Source organism: Protomyctophum parallelum (genome assembly GCF_964188405.1).
Source record: "Protomyctophum parallelum genome assembly, chromosome: 16".
NCBI lineage: Eukaryota > Metazoa > Chordata > Actinopteri > Myctophiformes > Myctophidae > Protomyctophum > Protomyctophum parallelum.
In genome coordinates this window covers 5575462-5602961 of record NC_139711.1, presented here as the reverse complement: position 1 = coordinate 5602961, position 27500 = coordinate 5575462, and the positions used below count along the sequence as shown (strand labels likewise).

General features: G+C 44.2%; 1 protein-coding gene across 1 annotated transcript in view; it reads right to left on the bottom strand.

Moving 5' to 3' along the window:
* The window catches only part of LOC310873095 (slit homolog 2 protein-like), a 36353-nt gene extending 15227 nt beyond the window's left edge, over positions 1 to 21126 (bottom strand). Inside the window, exons 1-2 of the mRNA XM_083785388.1 lie at positions 20819 to 21126; positions 2590 to 2661 (exon numbers count right to left, since the gene is read on the bottom strand). Of these exons, the coding sequence (XP_083641514.1) occupies positions 2590 to 2661; positions 20819 to 21009 (263 nt within the window). The 5' untranslated portion in view covers positions 21010 to 21126. The remainder of the gene's footprint in view (positions 1 to 2589; positions 2662 to 20818) is intronic.
* Positions 21127 to 27500: the final 6374 nt, after the last annotated feature.

Here is a 27500-nt window from a genome sequence, read left to right as displayed (position 1 = left end):
AAATGGAAAACGAATTTAAAACGAAGCTATGATGACTCAAACTAAGACTAACAGTACGTTTTAACAGTGGGAGACCAACGGAGACCAACGGCGAGTATCGCTTGAATTTCACTGGCTATCGCCCAATCGCCCACTATCGCCGGGCGACGTCGCCCCAAAAGATGAATTGTTTTTATCTTTTCGGCCAATGTTTCGACCGTCGCCTGTTCGCCTGCTATCGCCTCTATCACCAGTAGTTGCCGGGTCCCATTGACAAATAATGCACTCAAATCTAAATCTGCTGCCAAAAACAACACTGGACACCAGGGCACATACTATAGTGGTTCTCAGATGCTTTATTTGCAAGGACCCCCTTAACTCTGAGAGTACTCTCTCAGAGTTCCAGACCTTTTATTGTCATTCGGGGCTGGCTCTTTCTGGTAATATCCAGAAAGTCCATATAGTCCACTCGTTTTGCCTGTCCGTGGAAGAAAAGAAAAAGGTCAAAAGTATTGTTTCACCACAAGCCACCAATGCTGCCAAGCGATGAGGGGCGTGGAGCCATGGAACCACACTGATGTTCCACTGCAATGCTCTTTTATCTCCAGCTTTCAGAAGGTCTCGCTGAAAGAGCTCGACCTCAACATGTCGTGGAAGCTTTCTGACGCGTTAGCGCTGAGGTTCGGCCGTCATACTTTAAACTACTATCAGCCTATAACCCATGTAAATTCATATACACTTTCCCCACCTCAAAAAACCCACCTCTCAAGCCAAAACTACCGTAGTTGTTGAGAGACACGTTTAGATGCGTGTGGATGGATTTCTTCCCCCATTTCTCCCCAATATTATAGTCATGGCCAATGTGTGTGATGATGTGGTATCTGCTAACCAACCCCCACAGTTAGTCAGTCTGGGGAGGGTGTAGTCTACCATGTGCCTCTTCTTCTTCTTTTTTATGTTTGTTTATTTTTTATATTTTTATAGAGGGATAGACAGTAGGCTGACAGGAAATGAGGAGGGAGATGGGGGGGGGTGACATGCAGTAAAGGCCGTCGAGATCGGGCAAGGGGCCAGTGAGGCGCTCCAACGTTGAAGCACTGGGCCCTAGTGGTAAGAGGAAGGACTGCAGGCGGACCCGTGGATTCATGACGAGGAAACCCCGTGCAGCTGGGCTTTAACATTGAGCGCTCGGTTGCACTTCCGCATTTGGGCACCAAAATTTGGTAGACGGTCCTTCCATTCTGACCTGAGATCAGATTCTAGAAATGTCAGTCGCTCTTCAATTTTTCAAAAATAGCAGACCTACAAGCTCGTATCGCGCCACTCGGTGGCGCGATATGAGCTTGTAGATCTGCTATTTTTAAATAGCTAAAGCATAACATGATGCTGACACCAAAATGGGTGCCCGGTCAGAATGGGTTAATACTCTATATGGGATCGGGAGTCCCTGGACCGCCGAGCCACGGCCCAGGCCCATGTGCCTCTTTTCATCTATTTATCATACTAGTCCCTACCCGTTCTGAATATATGAACAGCAAATGATGTTCGCCAGGTGGAGTCAGGTTAATATAAGGAAGCTACAGACAGACAGAAGGACGGACAGAATGACTGACTGACAGACAGACATTTTCCGGTGCGTTTTATAGATAGATACGCCGGTGAGCTTATAGATCTGCTATTTTCGGATTGGGTACAATAGCGCTGCTCTTCCCATCCCTTGGCATATCCAAAGTACTCCGCCAAGTAAAATAAAACACAGCCCAGACCAAGTGTGTGAAAGTCAGGATGTATTATTACTTCTATTTGGAAAATGTATTTATTTATTTCAGCTAATCTCATAGTTACAACAAATATGTATAAGTATTTATTATAATAGATATTTCCATTTAGCCAAATGAGGCACAGCCAGGGCATGCAAGACAAGCAAACAGCCTGAATGGTCCAGCTTTTCCACTGAACACCGCATTGTGTTTTGTGAGACTTTCTTCCCAAATTGCACACATAGTAACTTACTGTCAAATTAGCTAAAGATTGTACAGGGAGACTTTCCAGTTATTAGACTACAGGTCTGGTTTTGAACAGAATCAGCTTTGGGTCATTTCCTTTTCTTTTTTTCTTGCTTTGTCATTTCACAATTATCTCCATTGGAATCAAACTCTGAATTGGGAGTCTCGCCATGCGTTACTAGCATGTCAACTTACCATTACTCTATTATTCAGTCTTGTAAATATCCCCTAATTATGACATTTGATTCTTCACGATTGCACATTTTTCATTCTCCATTGCCCCACAAGCCCTCATTAGGGTGGGAAAGTTTATTTTATAGACACTGTTTACCCTATAGCCATATACAGCCTTATTAAGTAAATATAGCATTGCTCTTAATTGCTACAGCATGGTAGTTTGTTTGCTAATGGCATTCCTCGTAAAGGCAGAATTATGGGTCACAACAAGATGGAGAACAACCTTACACACACACATGGGCTATTCTGGTACCTGACTAGCGATACCACCAGTCACCCTCTGACTGTGAGCCACAGTTTACAGAGAGAGTACAGATCACCATGCTAAATAAATGTCTGGTTTTGACTGACTGAATAAAATACTTACAGAATTCGGAGATTCTTGATGCCAGAGAAGTCCACTTTGGTGATTCTGGTGATGTTGTTTCGATTCAAGTCCCTGGAGAGTCACAGAGAGAGAGAGAGGGGGGAGATGGACAGAGGTTACAAAACGGACTTGTAGCATTCAATCAAACTGTGAATTCATCACAGGTGCGTACGCAAGCTTCAACACTTCAACACAAACCTACAGTTTGGTTTTTTTTCAAGGGCCCCCATAACCCTGAGAGTGTACAAACGGAACCAAATGGACGCCTAAGTGGTTCCATTTGTACACTCTCAGAGTTACAGACCTTTAAGGATCTATTTGGAATCCCATCATGGACCCCTGTGGGTCCCTGGACCCCACTTTGAGAACCAATGCTCCATACTAGGTAAAGTAATACTTTAGCTGGCCTGTACTAGTCCCTTGTATTTCTCTCGGCGGTCAAAGTTCCCTTTAGTTCATCTGTTTGAGGTTAGGGTTAAGGTTGGGCACACGCACAACAGCTATTTCTGCTGAGAGCGAACGAGAAGAGAATTAGTTTTTTCTTTCCATCGTCAGAGTGTAAAAGCTTATCAGGTTTCCTGCCTGCCACTCAATCTGTTTTAACTACCACTACATATAGTATATACCACACACACACGCACACAGATAGAGAGCTGTCTCAAATACGTTTAAATATTGTTCTGCTGCCGGAATTAGGGAGTGTAACATATTGTATAGAGGCACAGTTGTCATCATACTGTTGTACACACACACACGCACACGCACGCAAGCGCGCACGCACACACACAAACACACACACACACACACACACACACACACACACACACAACAAGGCCAAGCTCACGTTGCACACTCTTTCACCTTTTCCACTTTCACAATGACATTTTCCTCTCACATCCTTTCACACTCGCTCGCACATACAAGGCACGTGCACGCACGCACACACACACGCACGCACACACGCACGCACACGCGCACACACACGCACACACGCACGCACACACACACACACACACGTGCAAGCTCAGCCGTGGTTTTACCAGGGCGGTCTCTTTATGTGTTTTTCATAATACACCTAAACATTTATAAATCTGATTTAAGGCCATATTGGGTTTCAAAAGACTTCAGCGGGGCTGCCATGCCTCAGACCACTAATAAAAGCCATACTATGACCTAACCTGGTTTAAAACACACAGAACAGAACAGCACAGAACAGAACAGAACAGCACAGAACACTGGAGCTATCGGGTATGACAGCAGGTGCTTGATCAGGGCAAAAAGTATTACTAAGGACAAATCCCCCCCCCCAGAAGAGAAGAGAAGAGAAGAGAAGAGAAGAGAAGAGAAGAGAAGAGAAGAGAAGAGAAGAGAAGAGAAGAGAAGAGAAGAGAAGAGAACTGGTGTATGTGTATGCCATGGAGTAGGCGGTTTCCATTGGCTCTACCTCTCCACGTCCCTCCATCTCTCTCCGCGTACCTCCAGCCCCGTCCTTCCCCTCCATTCTCTGTTCTGTTCTGTTTCACAGTTTGCTACAATCTTTTTTCCACTTTTTTGTCCTCCTCTTTGCCCCTGCGCCGTCTGTCTCTTTCTAATCTCCAAGCTCTCTCCTTTTCTCTCCTCTTTTATCTCTATCTGTCAAATCTTTTACAGTCCACTTGTGTTCCCATAGCCTCTTTCCTCTGGTCTTTTCTTTTGCCTATTATACTCTCCACGGTCTCTCTGATCTCTCCTCGTTCTTTTTTCCACCATGTCTCTCTCTCCATCTCTCTCCATCTCATGCATTATCTTTGACTTGTTTCACAGTCGACTGAGCTCCTTTTCCTTCGCCTTCCTCCCTTTCATTTTTGTTTTGTTTTTAGCGCCCTCGTAATCTCCCCCTTTATCTCAATCTTTCACTCTTTCACTTCTCCTTTTTACAGCTGACTAACCCCACCCCACCCCCCGTTCTCCAACCTTTCTCTTTCTTGTCTCCCCCCCCCCCCGTCCTAATCTTTCCATCCTTATCTCCCCTGTGTTTCGGAGTGGAAACTTCTTGGTCTCACCAGGGGAAACCGCTCCGAGGTCAAACAAACATGGAGGAGGTGTGCCCACCACCACCACCGCCGGCGTAGCACAGGGTTTAACCCATTCTGACCGGGCACCCATTTTGGTGTTGGCATCATGTTATGCTTTAGCTATTGAAAAATAGCAGATCTACAAGCTCATATCGCGCCACCGAGTGGCGCGATACGAGCTTGTAGGTCTGCTATTTTTTGAAAAATCGAAGAACGACTGACATTTTTAGAATCTGATCTCAGGTCAGAATGGGTTAAGATGACCCCATATACGCCTGTTGGGTCTGCAGGGATCCCCATCCATCTAATCCATGTGCCTCCCTAAAGGCATCACTTTCCGTTAAGTGAAAGAAAGTAGGCTTAAATGTCCATTTTCCCCCTGCACGCTGTCTCCCCACTCAACTTCCCTGTGGTCCAGGAAACATGGAGGAGAATGTGGACCGATCATTACTGTACATTATATACCCATTTACTTTAATACGGTACGATACTGTGGTATCTTGTAACTGTTTGTTGCTCCACTTTGCATGAGAAATGACATCAGACTTCAGTGCTCTCTAACGCATTTCGGGGCGGGAAGCCCTTTTTGGTGTTGGCATTATGTTATGCTTTAGCTATTGAAAAACAGCAGATCTACAAGCTCATAGCGCGCCACCGAGTGGCGCGCCACGAGCTTGTAGGTCTGCTATTTCTGAAAATGTCAAGAACCACTGACATAGACACATGGCTTTTTCAGAAAACTGTCAGGATGTAGAAGACATTTTTAGAATCTGATCTCAGGTCAGAATGGGCTAACGCATAACCAGCGGACGTGCGTTCCCACCAGGCCATCGTTCCCAGCAGCGGCCAATCTGCCTAGTAGTAGTAGTAATAATAATAATAATAATAATAATTCCAGATAGATGCCCGATGGGAGGCTTATACACATGTAGTCAACAAGTTTACACTCTGGAAAACCAAGCGACTGACTCGGCCTATATGATGCATGATGATCACAGCCCAAAAGTGTCACTTGTAAATCTGAATCTGAATCAATACTCATATGTCCAAAGCAGCAAAAGCAACAGATCTATATACGAGCTCAAAGCGGATCACTTCGCGCCATGTTCTTTTGGCGCTTGTGGATCTGCTACTTTTGATGCTTGTGTGGTTTTGTAGAATGGTCAAAAGTAGGGTGTAGATTTACAAAAAGAGACTAAAGAAACGTTGGAATATGGAGATGTAGGTTTCTGCCTACAACAGCAACGAAATGTTCAGGATCCAGTCTTTCCACAGCAGAACCTCTGGGTGCCCTTTGCATTCTGCAAGGTTTAAAAGGGCCATAAACTCCTAACTCACGGCACAACATATTCTCATGCAGTTTGTCACATAATATCGTTGCTTTCGGGCAGAAACCTCTTATCTCCATTATCCCATTCTGACCTGAGATCAGATTCATACGAGGTTTCCGCCGGACACACACTGGTCTGATGAACCCATTCTGACCTGAGATCAGATTAAAAAAATGTCAGTCGCTCTTCGATTTTTCAAAAAATAGCAGACCTACAAGCTCATATCGCGCCACTCGGTGGCGCGATATGAGCTTGTAGATCTGCTATTTTTAAATAGTTAAAGCATAACATGATGCTGACACCAAAATGGGTGCCCGGTCAGAATGGGTTAAATTAAGGTGATTGATTTATACTACAGCCACACAGAAAAGTATCAAAAGTAAAGATCCTCAAGCTCGAAACGCGGCGCGAAACGACGTGAATTGCCCTTTGCAGATCTGTTACGTTTGCTATTCTCAAAGTTGAATACTGAAAAGAAACAGATTTGGACATGGGTTTCCACCCGCCAGAGGCGATATCCTATAGTACTTAACCACCATATCCTGGTGTTTGATCACAGCATTTAATTTGTGGTTATAGGCTAGTTTTTGTTTAGTTTTTTTCCGCCCGTTTTGGTTCTGGTTTGTCTTTGGTTAGGTTTAATGGTGAAATCTGCAAACACTGCCTGTTTGAGTCCTTATGGTCAGCATTTGATTCATACAATAGTTACTATTGAATAGTGTAAAGTAAAAAAAGGCACTTTACTACCGTAAGGGAATCTAAGAATTTGCCACGAGATCAGCTTGCACAGCTGCACAGCATCAGTTCATGATTTAACTGTTCAGCAGCTGACCGGCTGCAAGTCACAGAATTAACGAGTGGTTTTAGCACAAATCCCTGCCCATTGTTTGTTTCCATTACAGAGGGGAAGGGTGTGTGTGTGTGTGTGTGTGTGTGTGTGTGTGTGGGGGTACAATGCGTGTGTAAGGACAAGGTGGTAATGCAAACACCAGCTTTTCAGGAGATCACAGTGCTATGTCTACATCATTTTAGATGGGCTATAAACACAATGTAACATATACCTTGAAAAATAAAATATATCACCGTATATAATTATTGTAATTGAAATGAACTGACAAATACACCTTTCAGTCCCAAAAAGTGGTCCTCTCCTGACTACTGCTTTAAAGAACTATTAGAGAAATCTACAAGTATAGGATTTATCTGGCGATTAGTTAATTGATGATTGTATCATTTTTGAGCGTCTCTCCTTCCATTCTTCCAAAATCTTTCCTTCCTCACACTCTTTCTCTCCCTCCATGTCCCATTACCTCACCATCCGTCTCTCTGTCTTTCACTCTCTCCATCGCTTTCCCACCCCCCCCCCCCCCACACACACACACACACACACACACACACACACACACACACACACACACACACACACACGCACACTTTACTCTTATCTCGCCATCCTTCCATCCTGCCCTCTTTGCTTTAATCCTTTGTTTTTCTCAGTCCATTGCTTGGTTTAACAATGCGTTCATTTCCTGCTGTAATCTCAGGTCACTTTACTTCTTCTGTTACTTTCACTCCTCCGTTCCCAGCCCCCCCCCGCCCTCACCCTCTCTCTCTCCTTTCCGTCCTTTATTTGCCTCTTTCATCCCAACCCTCCATCTTTGCTGTCCCCTCATCTCTCTCTCTCTGCCTCTCTCTCTCTCTCTCTCTCTCTGTCACACAAAAAACACATTTCGCACACACAGCACACGCGCGCACGCATGCGCACACACACACATGTCACACACACACACACACACACACACACACACACACACACACACAGAGACACACACACACAGAGACACACACACAGAGACACACACACACACACACACACACACACACACACACACACACACACACACACAGATAGGTATGCACCATTTCCTTCTCCAAAGTCCAAGTTACGCCAGGAATCCTAATTGGCTTCTTCCTCTCTCTCTCTCTCTCTGGTGAGAGAACAGAGACAGTTTGGGGGAGGGGGGGTCAGTAAGAAGGAGGCGGGGTGGGGGGCAGTATAGCCTACAGGTTGCCACATGGGGGGGGGGCAGGCTGTATAACCTGTAGGCTGTATAACCTGTAGGTTTGAATCCCTGGATCGCCGTCAGTTCCCTATAAAGCAAGAATACCGGATGACTCGCCCCGGTGCTTGCCCGTTTTTCCTCCCGGAATTGTCACCAGTGAGAGGGATAACTTTGTAATATGCTATTGGCCGTTTGTATTCTTTTTGGAAAAATATAAAAAGATACTCCTGTAAGAAAGGCTATATTACTTTACTTATATTGACCCTATAAACAATTTAGTATTATTTAGTATATGTAAGGTTTTGCACACTCAAACGGTACCTCGTCAGATAATCCCCCACATATCCTACAACAACTTCTGTGAACAGACTTCACTGTAGTATCTTTGCATAAATTATATTTGTACTTAGGCTGGTCTGCTGTCATGAAAGTTTATAGTTAGAGAAATCCAAAGTACAGCCGTCTGCTGTCCAGCCTCTCCCACCCCTCACTGGGGAAAATTCTGGGAGGAAAACAGACACGGGGCGAGTCATCTTGTTACAACACCCGTTTTTGGGATCCTTGAGCCTCGTGGCCGACAGCAGTAGAGGACAGTGGTCATACTGGGAAGCTGTAAACTGTGTAACGCTGTAATCGTGGAGTAATGTGTAAAAATCACACCTGTGTGAACTGAGTGGTGCAACTCCCCCCCCACACCCCTCTCTCTCTCTCTCTCTCTCTCTCTCTCTCTCTCTCTCTCATATTAGCAGGCAACAGTGCAGCACTATCCCTCTCTCTGTTTCTGGCACAACAGCGCCCCTACTGGTACTCATAGTCATATACTGGTGCTCATTAACCCATTCTGACCTGAGATCAGATTCATACGAGTTTTCCACTGGACACACACTGGTCTGATTAAACCCATTCTGACCTGAGATCAGATTCTAAAAATGTCAGTCGCTCTTCGATTTTTCAAAAATAGCAGACCTACAAGCTCGTATCGCGCCACTCGGTGGCGCGATATGAGCTTGTAGATCTGCTATTTTTAAATAGCTAAAGCATAACATGATGCTAACACCAAAATGGGTGCCCGGTCAGAATGGGTTAACGTCACATAGGTAGGTGAACAACACATAGGCGGGTGGGTGAACACGGACATTGCTGTTCCTTGGAGTGGCTGCACCACTCAAAAAATGTAAAGGTTCAAGTAACGACTAAACAAATGACATCTTCAAAATGAATGAATCACCTCAACGCGTGTATAACCACAGATCAAACCGTGCTGCGATCCGCTCCGCCTCTCCTTCTTCGCTCACTGTACAATCAGACTCTTGATGGTACGACTTTGTTGTTGAAGAAAACGTTCTCGCCAAATAGCTGTGTATAGCTTTGCAGCTGGTTCAGATTACATACATGTTTGTGTGTGGGGTCTCTGTGGTGTAGTGGTAGCATCAGTTGTTTGTTATCAAAGGGTTCTTGGTTTGGTTCAGACTATAGTGGAACATACTTTTTGGTTAGGAAATTAATTGTTTTCAGTTAAGAGTAGGTGTATCTGTCTGTCAGTCTGTCTGTCTTCACGGGAGCTAATCCGCAGGACGAATCAGCGCCAAAGTACCATTTATATATATAATATACAGTATATAAATGGTAATGTCCAGGCCTCTGAAAGCCATACAGACAGTCAGCGGTCCTTCATACACACACACGCACACACACACACGTCACACACACGTCACACACACACACACACACACACACACACACCAGGAAGCTGCTACAGTGTGTTTCAAGGAGTGTGAGAGCTCATTCACTTCTAGTCACAAGCACTCTCCTCTAAGGTTATTATTATGCCCCATAAAAGTGTAATTTACACAGCAGGCCATGCAGGGACATATACGTTTCCTTCTCTAGTCCACACACGCTGACAGACAACATATTAACCATTGGTGTCGGGGAAACCTTGTATCTCCATATTTTACATAAAAATGTAGTTCATTAGTCAGAAATGTAAACAGCAGGTGGTACAAGTAAACATTAACGCATTTTGGGGCGGGTACCCCTTTTGTTGTTAGCATTATGTTGTGCTTTAGCTATTGAAAAATAGCAGATCTACAAGCTCATAGCGCGCCACTCGGTGGCGCGCTATGAGCTTGTAGGTCTGCTATTTCTGAAAAATGATTGACGACTGACATAGAAACATGGCTTTTTCTGAAAACTGTCAGGATGTAGAAGACATTTTTTTAGAATCTGATCTCAGGTCAAAATGGCAGACAAAGAAAGTCCCGGGGACTTTGATTCCATCATTGTAGTCCTATATATGCATCCGACAACGACGACACATAGCCAAGACAAAAAAGATATGGCCTGGACAGAACATCTTCACCGTTAACAACAACAGACGCACACAGAAACGTCACGTACACCGTGTGAAATGCACGTGCACTGCAGGTATAATAAAACGACATGGCCTTTTATAAGTGTCTCTTGAAAAACATAAGGACGCATATCTTGAAATGACAAAATGATGATGTCTAGCTGTTCAATGAGAGAAACAGGAGGCGACGGAAGGGGGACAGAATATCTATATTCCACACGGAGATGTTTAGTTATAGTTAGATATTTCCTTTTCACAGCGGCGTCTGTTGTGCGTCCAAACAGAGGGACACCCGACCACATGAACTGTGCTTCTCTTCCACACATTCATTTCATCTAAGTCTCTCTCTCTCTCTCTCCGTCCCTCCCTGTCAGTCTCGTTCTCTGTCTTCCCCTCCCCTCTCTCTGCCTCTTCTTCCACTTCTTTCAGCGACATTTAAAGCGTAAAACCCGAATATTGCGCGCCTCTCATTGTCACGGCTGTGCCGGATTAACATCGTGAGACGTTTTGACTACCGACGTGTGGTGGCATGGCAAACAAAACAATCAATTAGAATTGATTCAACAGAGCAATTATATGGAAAAAAAAAACAGAATTTCAGCTCCAAGCTAATTTTCGTTGTTTCTGTCTCTCCCTCTTCCCCTTCTTCTCACGCTGTTATTCTCAAAACTTCCAGGCAAACCTCATTGTTTTGCTGTCATTCTTCACTGTCTGAAGCGGTTATACTTCAGTTTGTGCTGCAGGGTGTTTGTGAGAACCCAGAGCATCCCCCTGGTCCCCTCTGGTATCACAGCTGCTGCACTGGCAACACATACTGCCATGTGTTCTCCTTGTTTCCATCCCCTTTTCTTTCTTCTCTTCCTGTAATAACGACATGAAGCCATGCAGCCCCTGGATGGAGAGTGAAGTGCTCATGCTGTGGTTGAAAGCTTCAACGCCGCCCTAACGTCTCAAAACGTAAACGGAGTAGTGTACTTCGTCTAAAGGAGGGGGGAAAAAAGGCTCTCCATCCAGAGCTGGGAAAATAGTTGAGGTAGAAAATGTGTGAGACGGCGAGATGAAGGGTGAGAGACGGAAGGAGACGGAAACATAAAGCACCGAACAGGGGGACGTAAAAGAAAAAGAAGCAAATGTGCAAGAAAGATCAGCAGAGAGAAAGCGTGAGGGATTTCCTGGCATCTTTACTGTGTTTACAGGGTTGCTAACTGCAAACTAGCGTTATGAGACCTCTTCCACACACACACACACACACACACACACACACTCACGTCCACACACACACACTAGGCACGCGCAAGCTCGCACACACACACTGCAGTGACCGAGGTCTCCCATATCCTTCCAGCTTAACATAAACAGTCTGTCACATCGAGCTTCGCTGAACATTAGGACGGCAATGGGAAAATGCTGGGCACTTGCATACAACACACACACACACACACACACACGCACGCACACGGCACATGCACACGCACAAACACACACACAGTGCACAGAATCAAGCCCGTGGAAGTGCTGCGACGTGTTGCTTTGGTGACAGTGGTCTAACAAAACAGCGACATAGCTCGTTAACATCAAACAGCTCGAGTCTCACAGACTAGAGGATGCGCAGACAGACGCAGACAGACAGACACTCGCAAGCACATGCACGTACGTACACACCATGCACGGCACGCACGCACATGAACCAGCTTCAGCATGAAAGCATGACATATATACACCCTTTGAGTCTGTGCATTGCTTGGTTCTCAACATCTGAGGGCACACAGGCATTTATTAACTGAACATACGTGACTTTATGTGGCAGTTTGTCATTGACATGATTTAAACTGCAGACAATGTCAATGACAAACTGCCACAATTTAGACTCTAAGTCTTTCTCATCTCAATTAGGCCGACAACTTACGTGTGTGTGTGTGTGTGTGTGTGTGTGTGTGTGTGTGTGTGTGTGTGTGTGTGTGTGTGTGTGTGCGTGTGAATGCGTGTGTGCGTGTGTGCCTCCTTGCAACTACAAACATCTGGTTGCCTTCATACTGTATATAAAAACTTGCTTTGTTTTTGTTATAGGTAGACCTACACCTTTTCTTAGTTGTTTTTATGGTTACAAATATTTGGCAAGTAAGGCTTACAATTGAGAAAATATTCAGGTTGTTGGGCTTACAGTTAGGAAAAGTATTATTTCTCTGTGCGAAGAATCTTACCCTGTGTTCAAATACCTTAAGCCTCGACTCTAAGACAGAATACAGAAGGATGAGCTAACAATACATCCACTTTCATATACTGCATATTTCATAACAAATGAATGAAAAAACTATCGTCTAGACCAGTGGTTCCCAAATGGTGTGCTGCTGTGTGACAGCTTTGCCTTGGGATCTTGTGATAACCACACATTATTACTGCAATATATACAGTATAAAACTATGGAAAATGCAATATATATACTGTATATATATATATATATATATATATATATATATATATATATATATATATATATATATAATCTACATCAGTAAGGCAAGGCAAAGCCAGTGCACACTCAATTGACCTTATGCACATGGCTGCCATCTTGCCAGCAGCAAGGTGCTAACTATAGGTGCAACTTCCCATTGACAGCCCATACATCCAAGCAGAAAAGTCGTATCTAATTGTATTAAACAACGTCAAACTCGCCAACATTACAAATTTACAGCTGTACGGAAAACTTGGATTATCCTATTATACCACCTGTTTTGAATTTGCACATAATGCAGGAGGCAGCAGGAGGTTGCTTTACTGATAACGAGTGCTTCCAAACTCTTGACACTTCGAAAATAAATCACCAGCAAGGTATTTCTTGACAGGAAGAGGCTCATAACATGTCTACGGTGGATTTTTATGAAACAAACACTTTGCAGACAGAAGGACGATAATTCAAGCTTTTCGTACAGCTGAAATGTTGATGCGTGTGACATCATCATACCTGGAAGCTATGCGGGAACGCCTATTGACAACTACTTTCTGGCCTTGCCAGCCCGGATGCATGCAAATAAAAGGTCCTATCATTGCATTAAACAACATTAACCCATTCTGGGGCGGGAACCCTTTTTGGTGAAAAATAGCAGATCTACAAGCTCATAGCGCGCCGCCGAGTGGCGCGCTACGAGCTTGTAGATCTGCTATTTTAAAAAAATCGAAGAACGACTGACATAGAAACATAGCTTTTTCAGAAAACTGTCAGGATGTAGAAGAATGTTTTTTAATCTGATCTCAGGTCAAAATGGGTTAAACAACGTTAAACTCACTTTGCCACTCAGTTTGCCACTCATGCATGTGAATACCCTCTATTGAGAGTCAAATTATATATTCTAAAAAAATGTTAATATCAGATCTACAAGCTCACAGCATACCTGTCAATTGACATCTTGTAGACCGGATACTTTTGCTATGCATGCAAAGTGTGTCTTGAGATTATTTTGACGTATACCCATTTCTGTGTTCCTTTGGGCACAAAAAGTTAGAAAACCACTGGAGTAGGCCCAGTGACTGTGGGTGTTCACTTCATATGACTTGCATTAACTTCAGAAAGGCGGGCTGCACATTGTGGGGTCTCTCCTCTATACGATCCAAGTGACTATAAACAACCGGGCCAGGAGTGGAACGGAACACAACAGTATTTCACTGCTTATCTGCAGTAGGCGGAGAGTCATTTACCCAAGTACAATTTTGAGGTACTTTCAGTTTACCTTCTTTCAATTTTCAATACATTTACTTCTACTCCACTACATCTCAAAGGCAAATGTTCTTTACTCGACTATAATTATTTGAAAACCTTAGTTGCTTTGTAGATTTCTTATTGTGCAGACCTGCTTTGACAGTACTCACAATGCATGAAATGGGACCTTCTGCATAATTATGACTTTTACTTTTGGTACTTAAAAGGTATATTTTGATACTTTTGAATACCGAAACTTGTACTTGTGGCTGACTATTGATACTTTTCCTTATGTAAAACATTGTAGTACGTCGTCCACTGCTTATCCGAGGCTGTAGATCCAGCTGAGTTAGTGCACACAGGGAGGACAAGAGCTGTGTCAACACGCATTATCTGATCCAGTGCATGCGTGGGTCAGCATCACAACAGTATACTCCTCGGGTCCAGAAACACGCACGCACTGACGCGTGCACACGCACGCACTGACGCAGGCCGTGCACACGCACATACTGTACACGCACACATTCCAATCCCACCATGGAATGCTGCTCCATAGCTTGGGGTGTGGTGGGCAGAAACGTCTGTCAACCAATCAACACAGAGCTTTGATAAGAGCCAGGAGCAGAGGTTGGGAACGTGTGTGTGTGCGTGTGTGTGCGTGTGTGTGTGTGTGTGTGTGTGTGTGTGTGTGTGTGTGTGTCCATGTGCGTGTGCGTGTGTTTATTGGTGTCCAAATGCTCATCATCCACACATTCAGACACACACACACACACAAGAAGAGAGAGAGAGAGATGGATGTGGGGGCATAAAGAGTGGCATGCAGGAAGAGTGTGAGCAGAAAGAGATGGTGAATCTGAGAGACTGAAACATCTTGATACAGTAGAGAGGACGAGAAGAGCAACATACAGTAGGGCTTGACTAGAGGGTTGGGATCATTTAGGATTTCAATGATTCCGGTTCCTTATACGGTCCAATTCCTTAACCCATTCTGACCGGGCACCCATTTTGGTGTCGGCATCATGTTATGCTTTAGCTATTTAAAAATAGCAGATCTACAAGCTTCGTACGACGCTTAAAAGGTCTTTGAATAAATACGAGCTTGTAGGTCTGCTATTTTTGAAAAAAATCGAAGAACGACTGACATTTTTAGAATCTGATCTCAGGTCAGAATGGGTTCATCAGGACCAGTGTGTGTCCGGCGGAAACCTTGTATGAATCTGATCTCAGGTCAGAATGGGTTAATGATTCCTATAGATAGGGGCGGTTCCAAATGAACCATCTGTAACTCTGAGAGTTATAGTGGTCCTTGAGAGACCCGGAAAAGAAATCCCCGTTCATTTTTCCTCATAGACTTTTCAGAAAGTATTTATTTAAAGACGTTTATGCCGCGGACAAAGCCAACTCTTGTCGTGTGACAAATCATGACAATGAACACAATGTTTTGGGGCCAAACAAAGAATTAGAAAGTCGGAAAAAAAACGACACTTTTCTTGTTGTTTTTCTTCTTTGTAATTATTTGTTTGGTGCAAAATATTGCGTTTGGTGTCATGATTTGTCACGACTCGAGTTGGGCTTCGTACGACGCTTAAAAGGTCTTTGAATAAATACGTTTCGAAATGTCTATGGGGAAAAATGCATTGGGAATTATTTCCTGGGCCTGGCGTCGTCATGAAAGGGGGCGGGACTGCGACGCTCTATAGTCATTGTATAGCAGATGTGAAGTCACCATACCAGCTCTGACAGTATACGTGTGACATAAACCACTTCCGGAAACGCTTCCCAAAAAGGGATGGAACCGATTCCCGGTCCCTCAATGTTGGATGTGGTTCGTACGGTTTCCGGCTCCCAACCCTATTAGGCTTGACCCACAGAGACAGAGAGCCGAGGAGGATGAACACAGAGCAGGTGTCCGAGTGATGGTACTGCTTAAAATAGCCAGTCTACAACAAAATCACACAACGTGTTGTTGTGTGATTGTAGATCTGCTATTCCGGGTGTGTGACACGGCGTTCAACCCAGAATAAATCAGGCACTCATGTCCTCAGAGCAGAGACTAAACGTTACGATCACAGTTAGTTAGTGTCAAGTTATTCAACGCAAGCTCAAGAAATGCTTCCAAGGAATGAACTCACCCAGTCACACTGTGCCCAGTGTATGCACGCACACACACACTTATGTACATACAGGCAAGCAACCACACAACCACACACTTGTGCACATGCACAGTATGCATACTGTATGTGCAAGTATGCATACATGTGCATAGTTGCATACGCACACACATGTATGCATGTGCAAACTGTACACACACCAAGATACTTGCACATGCCCAGACAAACAAACAGATCCCATAAAACACAAACATGGAAGATCGTGTGTGTGTGTGTGTGTGTGTGCGTGTGCGTGTGTGTGTGTGTGTGTGCGCGCGATGTGAAATTGTGAATGTTTGTAAGTATGGTGTGAATTTGACCCAGGAGAGAGGAAAAACATCCGTGACTCCCCATTTAATTTTAGCAAGCCTTGTTATGGTTACAAAGCCCCCCCCCCACCAACACACACCCTCCACAACCCAAAACCCCTTGGCTCAAATTAGATGCAAATGAGGCCTCGAGTGGCTTCCCAAGGAGGACATTACAGAATTGATTGGCCGGAGGTAGTGTGTGTGTGTGTGTGTGTGTGTGTGTGTGTGTGTGTGTGTGTGTGTGTGTGTGTGTGAGAGCGTGTGAGAGCGTGCGTGCGCGCGTGTGATGTGTGTGTTTGCTCATGCATGTGGGTGTGTGCTGTTGATCATCAGAAAGTGAAAAGGAGACTGACTGTAGACCTGAACTTGGCTCTTGTTAACCTCTGCGAACCTAAAGGCCCCTAAAACTATAGCCTTGTGCTTAACCGCCCCAAACACCTCAATACACAGAGGTACCGCTAAATGTGTTCCTGCTGGAATTATATCCACATCATGTATGTACGCTCGAAGGCAACACTGCCCTCTCTGCATATAGAGGTGGGGGGCAGAGAGAGAGAGAGAGAGAGAGAGAGGCCTCGCTCACACATTCGTGTGCAGAATGCGTCTGCCCCATACACACCCAGGGGGAGAGAGGGGAAATGAATGGGTGTGTATGGGGCGGACGCATGCTGCACCCCGACTGTGTGAGTCCAGCCAAAGAGAGAGAGAGAGAGAAAGAGAAAGAGGCAGAGAGAGAGAGAGTGCATGGGAAAGAGGCAAACAAGGAATGAAGGGAGAAATATAAGAAAAGTTTGACCTGGTTAAATCAATTGAAGAAACATAAATATAAAGTTCTACATAGACTCACTGGAGCGAGAAGAAGGAAGAAGGGGTGGGGCTGCTATACCAAATATTTCACCCAGGGGAGCCATGGCAAGAGGCTGGTTAGCAGCAGTCCCCCCCCCCCCCCCCCCCACACACACACACACCCACACAAACTCCCTCCAACCTGATCCCACCTCGCCTCGTACCCAGGGCACACTCACACAGCCCTGCTACTAATTGCTGCATCAAAAGTAATCAACAAACTACTATAAAAACTGGTGAAACATTTTGGCGAAATAATATAAATATAGCTATTTTGCTGCTATTTTCACAATATTTATTTGTGAAACAGAGTCAAACTAAATGTAATGCTTCAACTCCTACATTCCAAGTGCCTGTTGTCAGGGTGGGGGGTCCCCAGTTCAAATAGGATTATTTCCCAGTTCAAATAGGATTATTTCCCAGTTCAAATAGGATTATGTTGGGGGTGTCCCGTGTTCAAATATGATTATATTGGGGGTTCCCCAGTTCAAATATGATTATGGTGGGGGGTCCCCAGTTCAAATATGATTATGGTGGGGGGTTCCCCAGTTCAAATATGATTATGGTGGGGGGTTCCCCAGTTCAAATATGATTATGGTGGGGGGTTCCCCAGTTCAAATATGATTATGGTGGGGGGTCCCCAGTTCAAATATGATTATGGTGGGGGGTTCCCCAGTTCAAATATGATTATGGTGGGGGGGTCCCCAGTTCAAATATGATTATGGTGGGGGGTCCCCAGTTCAAATATGATTATGGTGGGGGGTCCCCAGTTCAAATATGATTATGGTGGGGGGTTCCCCAGTTCAAATATGATTATGGTGGGGGGGTCCCCAGTTCAAATATGATTATGGTGGGGGGGTCCCCAGTTCAAATATGATTATGGTGGGGGGTCCCCAGTTCAAATATGATTATGGTGGGGGGTTCCCCAGTTCAAATATGATTATGGTGGGGGGTCCCCAGTTCAAATATGATTATGGTGGGGGGTCCCCAGTTCAAATATGATTATGGTGGGGGGTTCCCCAGTTCAAATATGATTATGGTGGGGGGTCCCCAGTTCAAATATGATTATGGTGGGGGGTCCCCAGTTCAAATATGATTATGGTGGGGGGTCCCCAGTTCAAATATGATATTGGGTGGTCCCCAGTTCAAATATGATAATGGTGGGGGGTCCCCAGTTCAAATATGATATTGGGGGGTCCCCAGTTCAAATATGATATTGGGGGGTCCCCAGTTCAAATATGATATTGGGGGGTCCCCAGTTCAAATATGATATTGGGGGGTCCCCAGTTCAAATATGATAATGGTGGGGGGTCCCAAGTTCAAATATGATATTGGGGGGTCCCCAGTTCAAATATGATATTGGGGGGTCGTGTCCTGAAAAGGTTGAGAAGCACTGCAGCTATGGAGCCCTGAGGGACTCCACTCAATCATGTGGGGTTTAAGTGGGTTGTGTTTGTGTGGGATTCACACACCCGCACGGTACAACCCTCTGTGTTAGTTTAACATTGAGAGTGTTTAAATTAGAGAAGGGTCGGTTTTTCTTTCACGTTCACACTTCAAAGTTAACACACGCTGAATTTAAGCAGGTTGTAAATTATGGATATGTACACAATTTACAGTACACAAACACGTGCTGTAGTATAGCTACTGTAGCCAGGCCTGCACTTCAGACCAAATTGTCCACGTGAATGGCAGCATGCCACGCACGCACGCGCACACGCAGGAACGCACGCACGCTAACTTGGCTGTTAACTTGGCGTCCATATTTTTGGGTACATTATGTCATCATAGACAAAAAAAAATCAAAAATTGCACGTGTAACATGTTGTAAGCTTGTATATGAGCTATTTGTGCTACTTTTCTGACCAACAAGTTGACTGGTTAAATGTGTGTGCAGGCATTGCTCTCTGACTCTCTCCCTCTGTGCCCCTTCTCTCAACCTCACCATCTCCCTCTCCTCCTCGTATCGACGTCTCCCTCCACTCTCTCTACTGATTGTGTTTGTTGTCTCAGGGGTTAGGGTTTGTTGTTGATCCCCGCAGGGCTTTTAGCTGCTCCGTTATCACACATAATGGCTTCCATACATACCCCTAACAGGAGAGGTGTGTGTGCGTGCGTGCGTGCGTGCGCGTGCGTGCGTGCACGCTGGCTAGAGGTCATGATTTCTGTCTTTAGTAATACAATGTTAGTTGTATTCCTTCATTTGGTACAGTACGCTCAGCCCCCAATATCAGAAAAAGTGACAGGAGGACAATAGTTCTCAAACTTTTTCATGCCAAGCAAGGACCCACAATTTAATTTGGCTGTGGCGTGGACCTCATCTGAGAATGTTTTTTTGCCAGGGGACCCCCAGAAGAGAAGATTTGTGTACACAAGCTCACAGCTTGATCTGCTGTTTTGGAATTGCCAACATATAAATGGATAAAGTGGTTAAATTGTGCCATTATATTATCAAATGTTGCTGGGGACCCCCTGGAACCCCCTCAAGGGCCCCTGTACCCCACTTTGAGAACCAATGCCAACCATTGAGAACCAGGAAACATTGACTTTATATAGTTGAGCTCAGCATTTAACAAGTATAGGCAACAGGGCCTATAATCATTTCTCGTTTTATGTCAGAAAGTCAAATGAACGTTTTGACTTTCGTCTGTATTGTGACTGTGAACATTTTGGTTAATAGCCTAATGATGACACGAGATCGGCAGTAATTATCTCGACACAAATTCACACGCAGTGACCTCGATTCAAACTTGAGTTGAATGAGCTCGCGTTGCATAAAATATTCCTCAACACATTAAAGTTCTTCACAATAATTCCTTGGAGTCTTTCTTGAATCTTGGTTCTAAAACTGCCCGAGTCGTGTTTACATCAAAGTTAGGCTATTATTACACTTTATTCTGTTTCAATCCCTCCCGAACTGGCTCGTGCTGTCCATGCTTCTATAAGTTCTATCTACCCGCGCATAGACCACAAATAATTGTATATTTCTGCAGCCTGTATTGAAGTTTCAGGCGACCTGCTTAATTGCCAAACGACCGTGCTCATAGGTCGGAAAATGGAAAAAACAAATAAACCACCACCACGTATGTCCTGTGTAGCTAATTAAGCTGATAAATACTGTATGTCAGACTGACATTGTCAGTGATAAATGACAATAAGATAATATAGAAATGGCATGCGCGCAGCGTAGCCCTACTAGCCCACCTTTAATGTCATACAATGACAAAAATGTTAACAATTCAGGGAAACGGTTCCCTGTGAGCAATGGTGAGTTTATTGATCACATGTTAATTAATGGGAGCAGCGCCCAGCCGTGGTGGTAGGCTACACCAGCGTCAAACAAACCTGTTGCTATAATTAGGCCTATTAATCAGTGAACTGGGTCAAACAACAACGCTTGTTTTTATTGGCGAAAAGTCCTACTTACAGTCGCTCGGCGTTCCTCGGTATTCCCTTGGGAACGGTCCTAAATCCCTGGCCCTGGCAGTCCACATGGGACCCGGAGCAGCTGCACCTCTGGGGGCATCCGTCCGCCGGCGGCGAGGCGCACAGCAGCAGCAGCAGCAGCCCGACGAGCACGGCCCAAAGTCCCCGTGCCCCCGGCCCGGTCCCAGGCATGATGGTATATAGGCTATATATCCTCCGGAAAAAAAAATGTGAGAAAAGTTAATGGAAAATCCCGCGGAATGAAATGAGCTTGAAAACGCTGTAGAGATGAGGATCCAATGGGGGGGGGAAATAAAGAAAAAAATAAGCGTTGAAAATTGGAAAGCCGGTATATAGGCTAAACTTATTCGTTGTTTCGGAAGTTGGACGAGAGTTTCCCCGAGAAAAATCGATTCGAAGTTGCGCTCATTCAGAACCCCATTGAGCTGCTCCACAGGTCCCTTACAAGATTAACTCCGCGAGACCTGTGGGAAAACACGTTTTCCTTTTAAAACTCAGTCGCGCACCATCACTCAGATCGATGCGTAAATGTCTCCACTATTTCCTTAATGACAGCATCAATTATCTATTCGAAAACAGCCCAAAACGAGAGGGGGGAAAAAGGTCCTGAAATAAAGTTTCCAATGCCAGAAGAGAGCTCAAGCCGCCCAGTGAACGTCACTCCGTGCCATGGTAAGTGATAAAAGTAAGAGTTGTGGAGAGTTTGTTCATAAGCGCAGCGCAACACTCGCCGCTGGTGCGTCTGGAGTAGTGAGAATGACTCAGAAACACACTCTGACTCCACTCTACCCAAAGTCTCTCTGGCCTGCCGTATAAACTCAGTAGGAACACTACTTTAAACAATCTTTTTTTTGTTGTTATGAGGGCAGCACTTTGACAATAATTTATACAGGACTTTTTGTGGGCAATTACCACAACTGCGTTTTGTCATGCTTTATTCATTCCTCATGACCCAAATAATACGTAATCTGTTGTTTTGTTTTTGCAGTGTTGTTCCTTAAACCCTCACGCTTTTATAGACCTTACTAGGCCTAGGCCTCAATTCCTCCTACCATAATAATTCATAACATTGCTCAATTCTTTGACATTGGTTGGTTAACTTGACAGTTTCTGGAATATTTCCGAACCACTGAGACTGAGAGGCTGTTTGGCTGAAAGCAGCTACAGTATGTAATTCAAATAAATGCCTGGTCGGATTAATAACGTGTCTTACCAATGTTCACTTACATAGACTATTACTGATTGTTATTTATCTCTGACCTTGCATAGATTTTGGAAGAATTAGCAGTCAGCAATCTTCCCTTGTACATTGGTTCTCAAAGTGGGGTCTGGGGACCCCTAGGGGTCCTTGGGTGGGAACCAGGGGGGTTGTTTTAATCACTTTATCCATTTATAGGTTGGCTATTCAAAAATAGCATGATCATGTCACTTCATCATCATCATCATCATCATCATCATGTCACTTCGTGCCACACTCTGAGCTTGTACAGCTATTTTTGAACTTTTTTTTAACAATATATCACAAATGTTTACAAAACCTTCTCTTCTGAGGTTCCCTGCAGGCGCAATGCCTTTCAGATGGGGCGTCTACGGCAAAATTACCTTCCCACGCATGAAAACCGGTGCGCCCTAACAATCAAATCCAGTGGGACTATAATAATGCCACCAGGCTGGCATGCAGCACGCGTCCCCTCCCTGTTCATCCTATGTGAGTATAGGCTGCTCTCCAAACAGTGCTGGAGGATCACAGACAGAGTGACAGCGGCGGTGCAGTAAAGTCCTAACAGGCTGTAAATCAAGCCCATTGTGACTCTACTCAGTGTCGTCGTGTTCTGAACATGTTGCAGAAGCACTGCTTCCCTCTAGTGGTAACCAACATCCATCCATCATGATATCATCTGGATTCATTCCTTGTACATGATCATTGGGGCTCTTATCTCTCCCCATATCTTAAACCTTTTGTGCTTTTGTTTTCTTTTCCCGTAAATGAAAGCCCTACTCGATCATACCACAGCGGAAGTGGCAGACCCGCAAGCTGGAAATGCGGGCACTATAAGCGACAGTTGCTTTGTACTTTTGCTATACTTATGCTATTGTTATTTGAATCCTGAAAAGTAACAGTGTTTGACAATGAGGTTTCCACCCGGCAGAGACGACATTGTACTTTTAAAATAACAATTTTATTATTATTATTATTATTTCAAACACTTTCGTCCACCCTTCTCCCATCACCATCAATGTATGTTTGTTTATGTGTCCATTCATTTGTATGGATGTTTTCTTCATTTCATAATTATGCATATTTGTAGGCCTATTAGGCTTCTACATAATTAAGACTTACTACAGATGATGTTAACATGACTTGTCGTGCTATTAGATTAACCCATTCTGACCTGAGATCAGATTCATACGAGGTTTCCGCCGGACACACACTGGTCTGATGAACCCATTCTGACCTGAGATCAGATTCTAAAAATGTCAGTCGTTCTTCGATTTTTCAAAAAATAGCAGACCTACAAGCTCGTATCGCGCCACTCGGTGGCGCGATATGAGCTTGTAGATCTGCTATTTTTCAATAGCTAAAGCATAACATGATGCTGACACCAAAATGGGTGCCCGGTCAGAATGGGTTAAAACAGTGTTTCTCAACCAGTGGTCCGGGGACCACCAGTGGTCCTTGAGGGGGTTCCAGGTGGTCCCCAGCTAAATGATGGAGAGTTGCTAACCAATTGACCCTTATAGATCTTTAACTCTTGAGAGCGTAAAATGAGACCAAGCTCTCATTTACAGTTGATTTTAAAGAAGTCTACAGTCTCTACACAATTAGAGAATGGCAGAAGAATTGTTATTTTGATTGTTTGCCTGTTATCTCACCTATCTATGGTACCACATCAATACAGTATTGGATTGTGGACAAAAGTATCCAACGACAACAAAACAAAACGTTTTTGGTCTGAGAGGCTAAATCTCATCAAATTGTGGTCCGTGGGCCGAATAAATAATGGACCTTGATATGAAAGGGGTTGAAAACCACTGGTTTAATATTGTGTCCGGTGGTTGTAGCTACATGGAGTAGCATTACGCAATGCTCTATATGTCCTGTCGTCCTGTCGTATGTGAGTCTATGTCAGCAGTCCTGCATTAATCATTTAATGTTGGGTTATCATTGGGCCACATGTCAAAGCAAAGACCTTGGTATGAATCGCATACTTGGCAGTAAAAATGACCGACTCTGACTGTGAAACCAGAGTGAATGCTGACGTTCTATGCAAATTATTTCTCTACAAGAGCCAGAGAAATTCAAGAACACGTTGCACGGTTCCCTAAAATCACTGTTGTTATTATGGTTTACTGTGATATTGATTTGTATTCCGAGTACATTATGTTCCCTCTCACTCTATGGTCCTCAGGTGCTACTCTTCTGGTTCTTCCAAAGTCTAGGCTGAAGACCCTAGAGATCATATGACCTGTACAACTGAAACAATCTGAGGTTAGTAATGTCATTTTCTGCTTTGACGTCTTGTTTAAGCACATTGGAACAAAGCGCTATACACTCTCCCAGTAGGAATTTTAACTGCAATTTGATTTAAAGATGGAGTGCCGTGATCTTTTCGACCCTATAACATGATCATCAGTTATTATTATTATTATTATTATTATTATTATTATTATTATATAAGGAGGAAGACGTCTTTCTAAAAAGTCTACAGTAGGCTATTTGTTGTTTTTATGTGGACACACCCACCAGTTAATTTAGTATGCCTGGTTTGCCTGGTGGGTGATGGGTGGTGATCCACCTGAACTGAAGCTGCACCCACAGCTGTTGTATGATAAAGGAGGAGGGCTTAGGAGAGGGGATGATATTGTGATGTCAAAATATCACTGTCTGTTTTAATTGGCACGTTTGACTGTCATTGTTTCAGCCTCCAGGAAGAAACCCTAAATACAAAGGGAAGACATAATTGCATATAACCATGCCAAGGGGTCTAATGAAGTAAACTCTATAATAATAATAGCTCTATATTCCCATAACAATCACTGCTATCGAGCATGAGGAGCCAAATTCAGGCGCCACTTCTCCATTGAACTCAATGGATGTGGCTGCCATGTTCTTTTCTGTCGCATTATTACTTTGAATAGTGTGCACGCTCTGTAGCCTAGTATAGAGTGTTGTTCAGTTCAGTCTCTCCAGCTCTTTAGTAAACGGGGAAAAAAATATTTTCAGGATGGTATTCCCAATCAGGAGAGAGAACTCATTCACCATAAACAAGTGAAATTGGAAGTGATGGGGAAAAAGGAACTTTGATAAAATGATCTTAGTGAGAGTCTCCCTCTTGATTGGATTAAATTTGTAACCCAACAGAAAATGTATTTTCTGCCAACATCTGGAGGGACTGGGGGAGAGACCCCTGTTGCTGAACAAACACTCCAGCAATGATTACTATCAGTCATTGATTTTTTTTTTGTTTTAACAAAAATATCACACACACACACACACACACACATTTACAAACACAATGTTCCATATATGACCTTCATCAGATGTGTGTTTTATTGCCTGCCTGCCTCATGTGATTTGAGCTTGCCGTGCCTATTTATTTGACTATAGTACAGGTGGACTAGCACAGCAGATTGGGGTTGCAGGCCACCATAATGGAGAAAGATGTTTTCACCAACATTATTGTTTTTCATCACGAGTTTCTATGATATGGTACAGGATCAGAGCTCAAAGAGGAGCAGGTGATGTTGCATTGATCCAAAGGAAGATGTTTATTAAAATCTATCTCTATCTATCTCTCTATCTCTCTCTCTCTCTGTCTGTCTGTCTGTCTGTCTCTCTCTCTCAGGAGTGAGTAGGGAGTGAGACACAGTTTGATGGACAGGCATGAGGCTAAGCTGTGGACCATGTGTGAGTAGAAGTTTTACTGCCATACACACATCCTCGGTAGAAAATGCATAAATCAGGTGTGTGCCTGCGTGAGTGTGTGTGTGTGTGTGTGTGTGTGTGTGTGTGTGTGTGTGTGAGAGAGAGACACTGAGTTAAATTAACATTAAGATATTATTGTGCAGTTCACCCCACAAAAATATATATTCATTTTAAGGACTCTTTGTCATATTGGAAATACTGGAGATCAAGAAACACACACACACACACACATACACACACACACACACGCACACACGCACACACACTACGCAACATCAAACAGGGTCCACTCCAAAATCAGGGTCGGGGGTTGTGACCCGGTGAATGAACCAATCAACGTTCAACTCCAGCTCGGACTGTAATGGACTAAACGTGTGTGCTGCGTACGACGTGCGTGGGTGCGTGCGTGCGTGCTTGTCTGATTGTGTATGTGTGTGTTTGTGCGTGTGTGCGTATGAGGAAGCGCAAAGCACAATTAGATCTAAATCCATAGAAAGAGAGAAGGACAGAAAGCAGAACAGAACATTCTCTGAGGTAAAAAAAAAAAAAAAAAGTGATTGTGTGGAAACATCTGGTGCCGTTTTATCTCCATGTGCTGTCCACTAACCCACAGAACTGAACGACAGAAAAAAAAAAAACCCTGCTGTTTGTGTGCATGTGGGAGAGAGACACAGCGAGGAGTGTGTGTGTGTGTGTGTGTGTGTGTGTGTGTGTGTGTGTGTGTGTGTGTGTGTGTGACAGTTATATTGGAGGGTGGAGGGAAAGAGAGCAAGGGAGAACAGAGGAGTTCTGAGGGGTAGAGAGAGAGTGAGAGATAGAGAGAGGAAAGAGACATTAAGAAATATATAGGCAAAGGGAGAGAGAGAGAGAAAGACCTACCACTGCGAATGACAGGAGTCACCACACTGTTTTGATTCAGTGCTCCCACAACTGCCTGGTAATGGTCTCTCTCTCTCTCTCTCTCTCTCTCTCTCTCTCTCTCTCTCTCTCTCTCTTCACTCGGTTTCTCTAACTCTCTCCCCTTGTTTATGTCTGTGTACTGTTTAATTAACTAGGAGACATTGTGGCAGTAATTAGCAGCTTTTTGTGTCAGACGAACAGGCCCCAGTGGCCCAACTTAGCAGCTCCATGCTTCACTGCTCAAGCGCACACACACGCACGGATGCAAACACACACACACACACACACACACACACACACACACACACACACACACACACACACACACACACACACACACACAGAAATCAAGCACAAAAGATTGGGTGCTTGTGCGCCAGTGAAGCACCTGCCTCTTCGCCGCATCTCATCTCTCTTTGCTTTCTTCTTTCTCTTCTCCAACTCCGTCCCCTCACCTTGTCCTCCTTCCTCGTCTCTCCTTCTTTATCACTCTCCTGACACGTAGCAAAGGTCGTCGGGATCGGGACTCGAACCCACAGCACGCAGTCAGGCTGGATTACCAGCCTACTGTAGGTGCCTATAGACCGCTCTTCCGGCCCAGGCCAAGGTCTAAGATTTTAATCATTAACATTAACATTAACAAAATGCATTCTACTATGCTGCCACCATGATGTGGAATGAACTATACCAATCTAAACCCTTTAAAAGTCTCGACTCCCGAGTCCTGACCCTAAAACTAATCTAAAAGAATGGCTGACCTCAAAATACAACAGAGCATAGTTTAACTCCTTGAACTTGTATGTATACAGGCCTATTATATGGATTTCTGATTAAT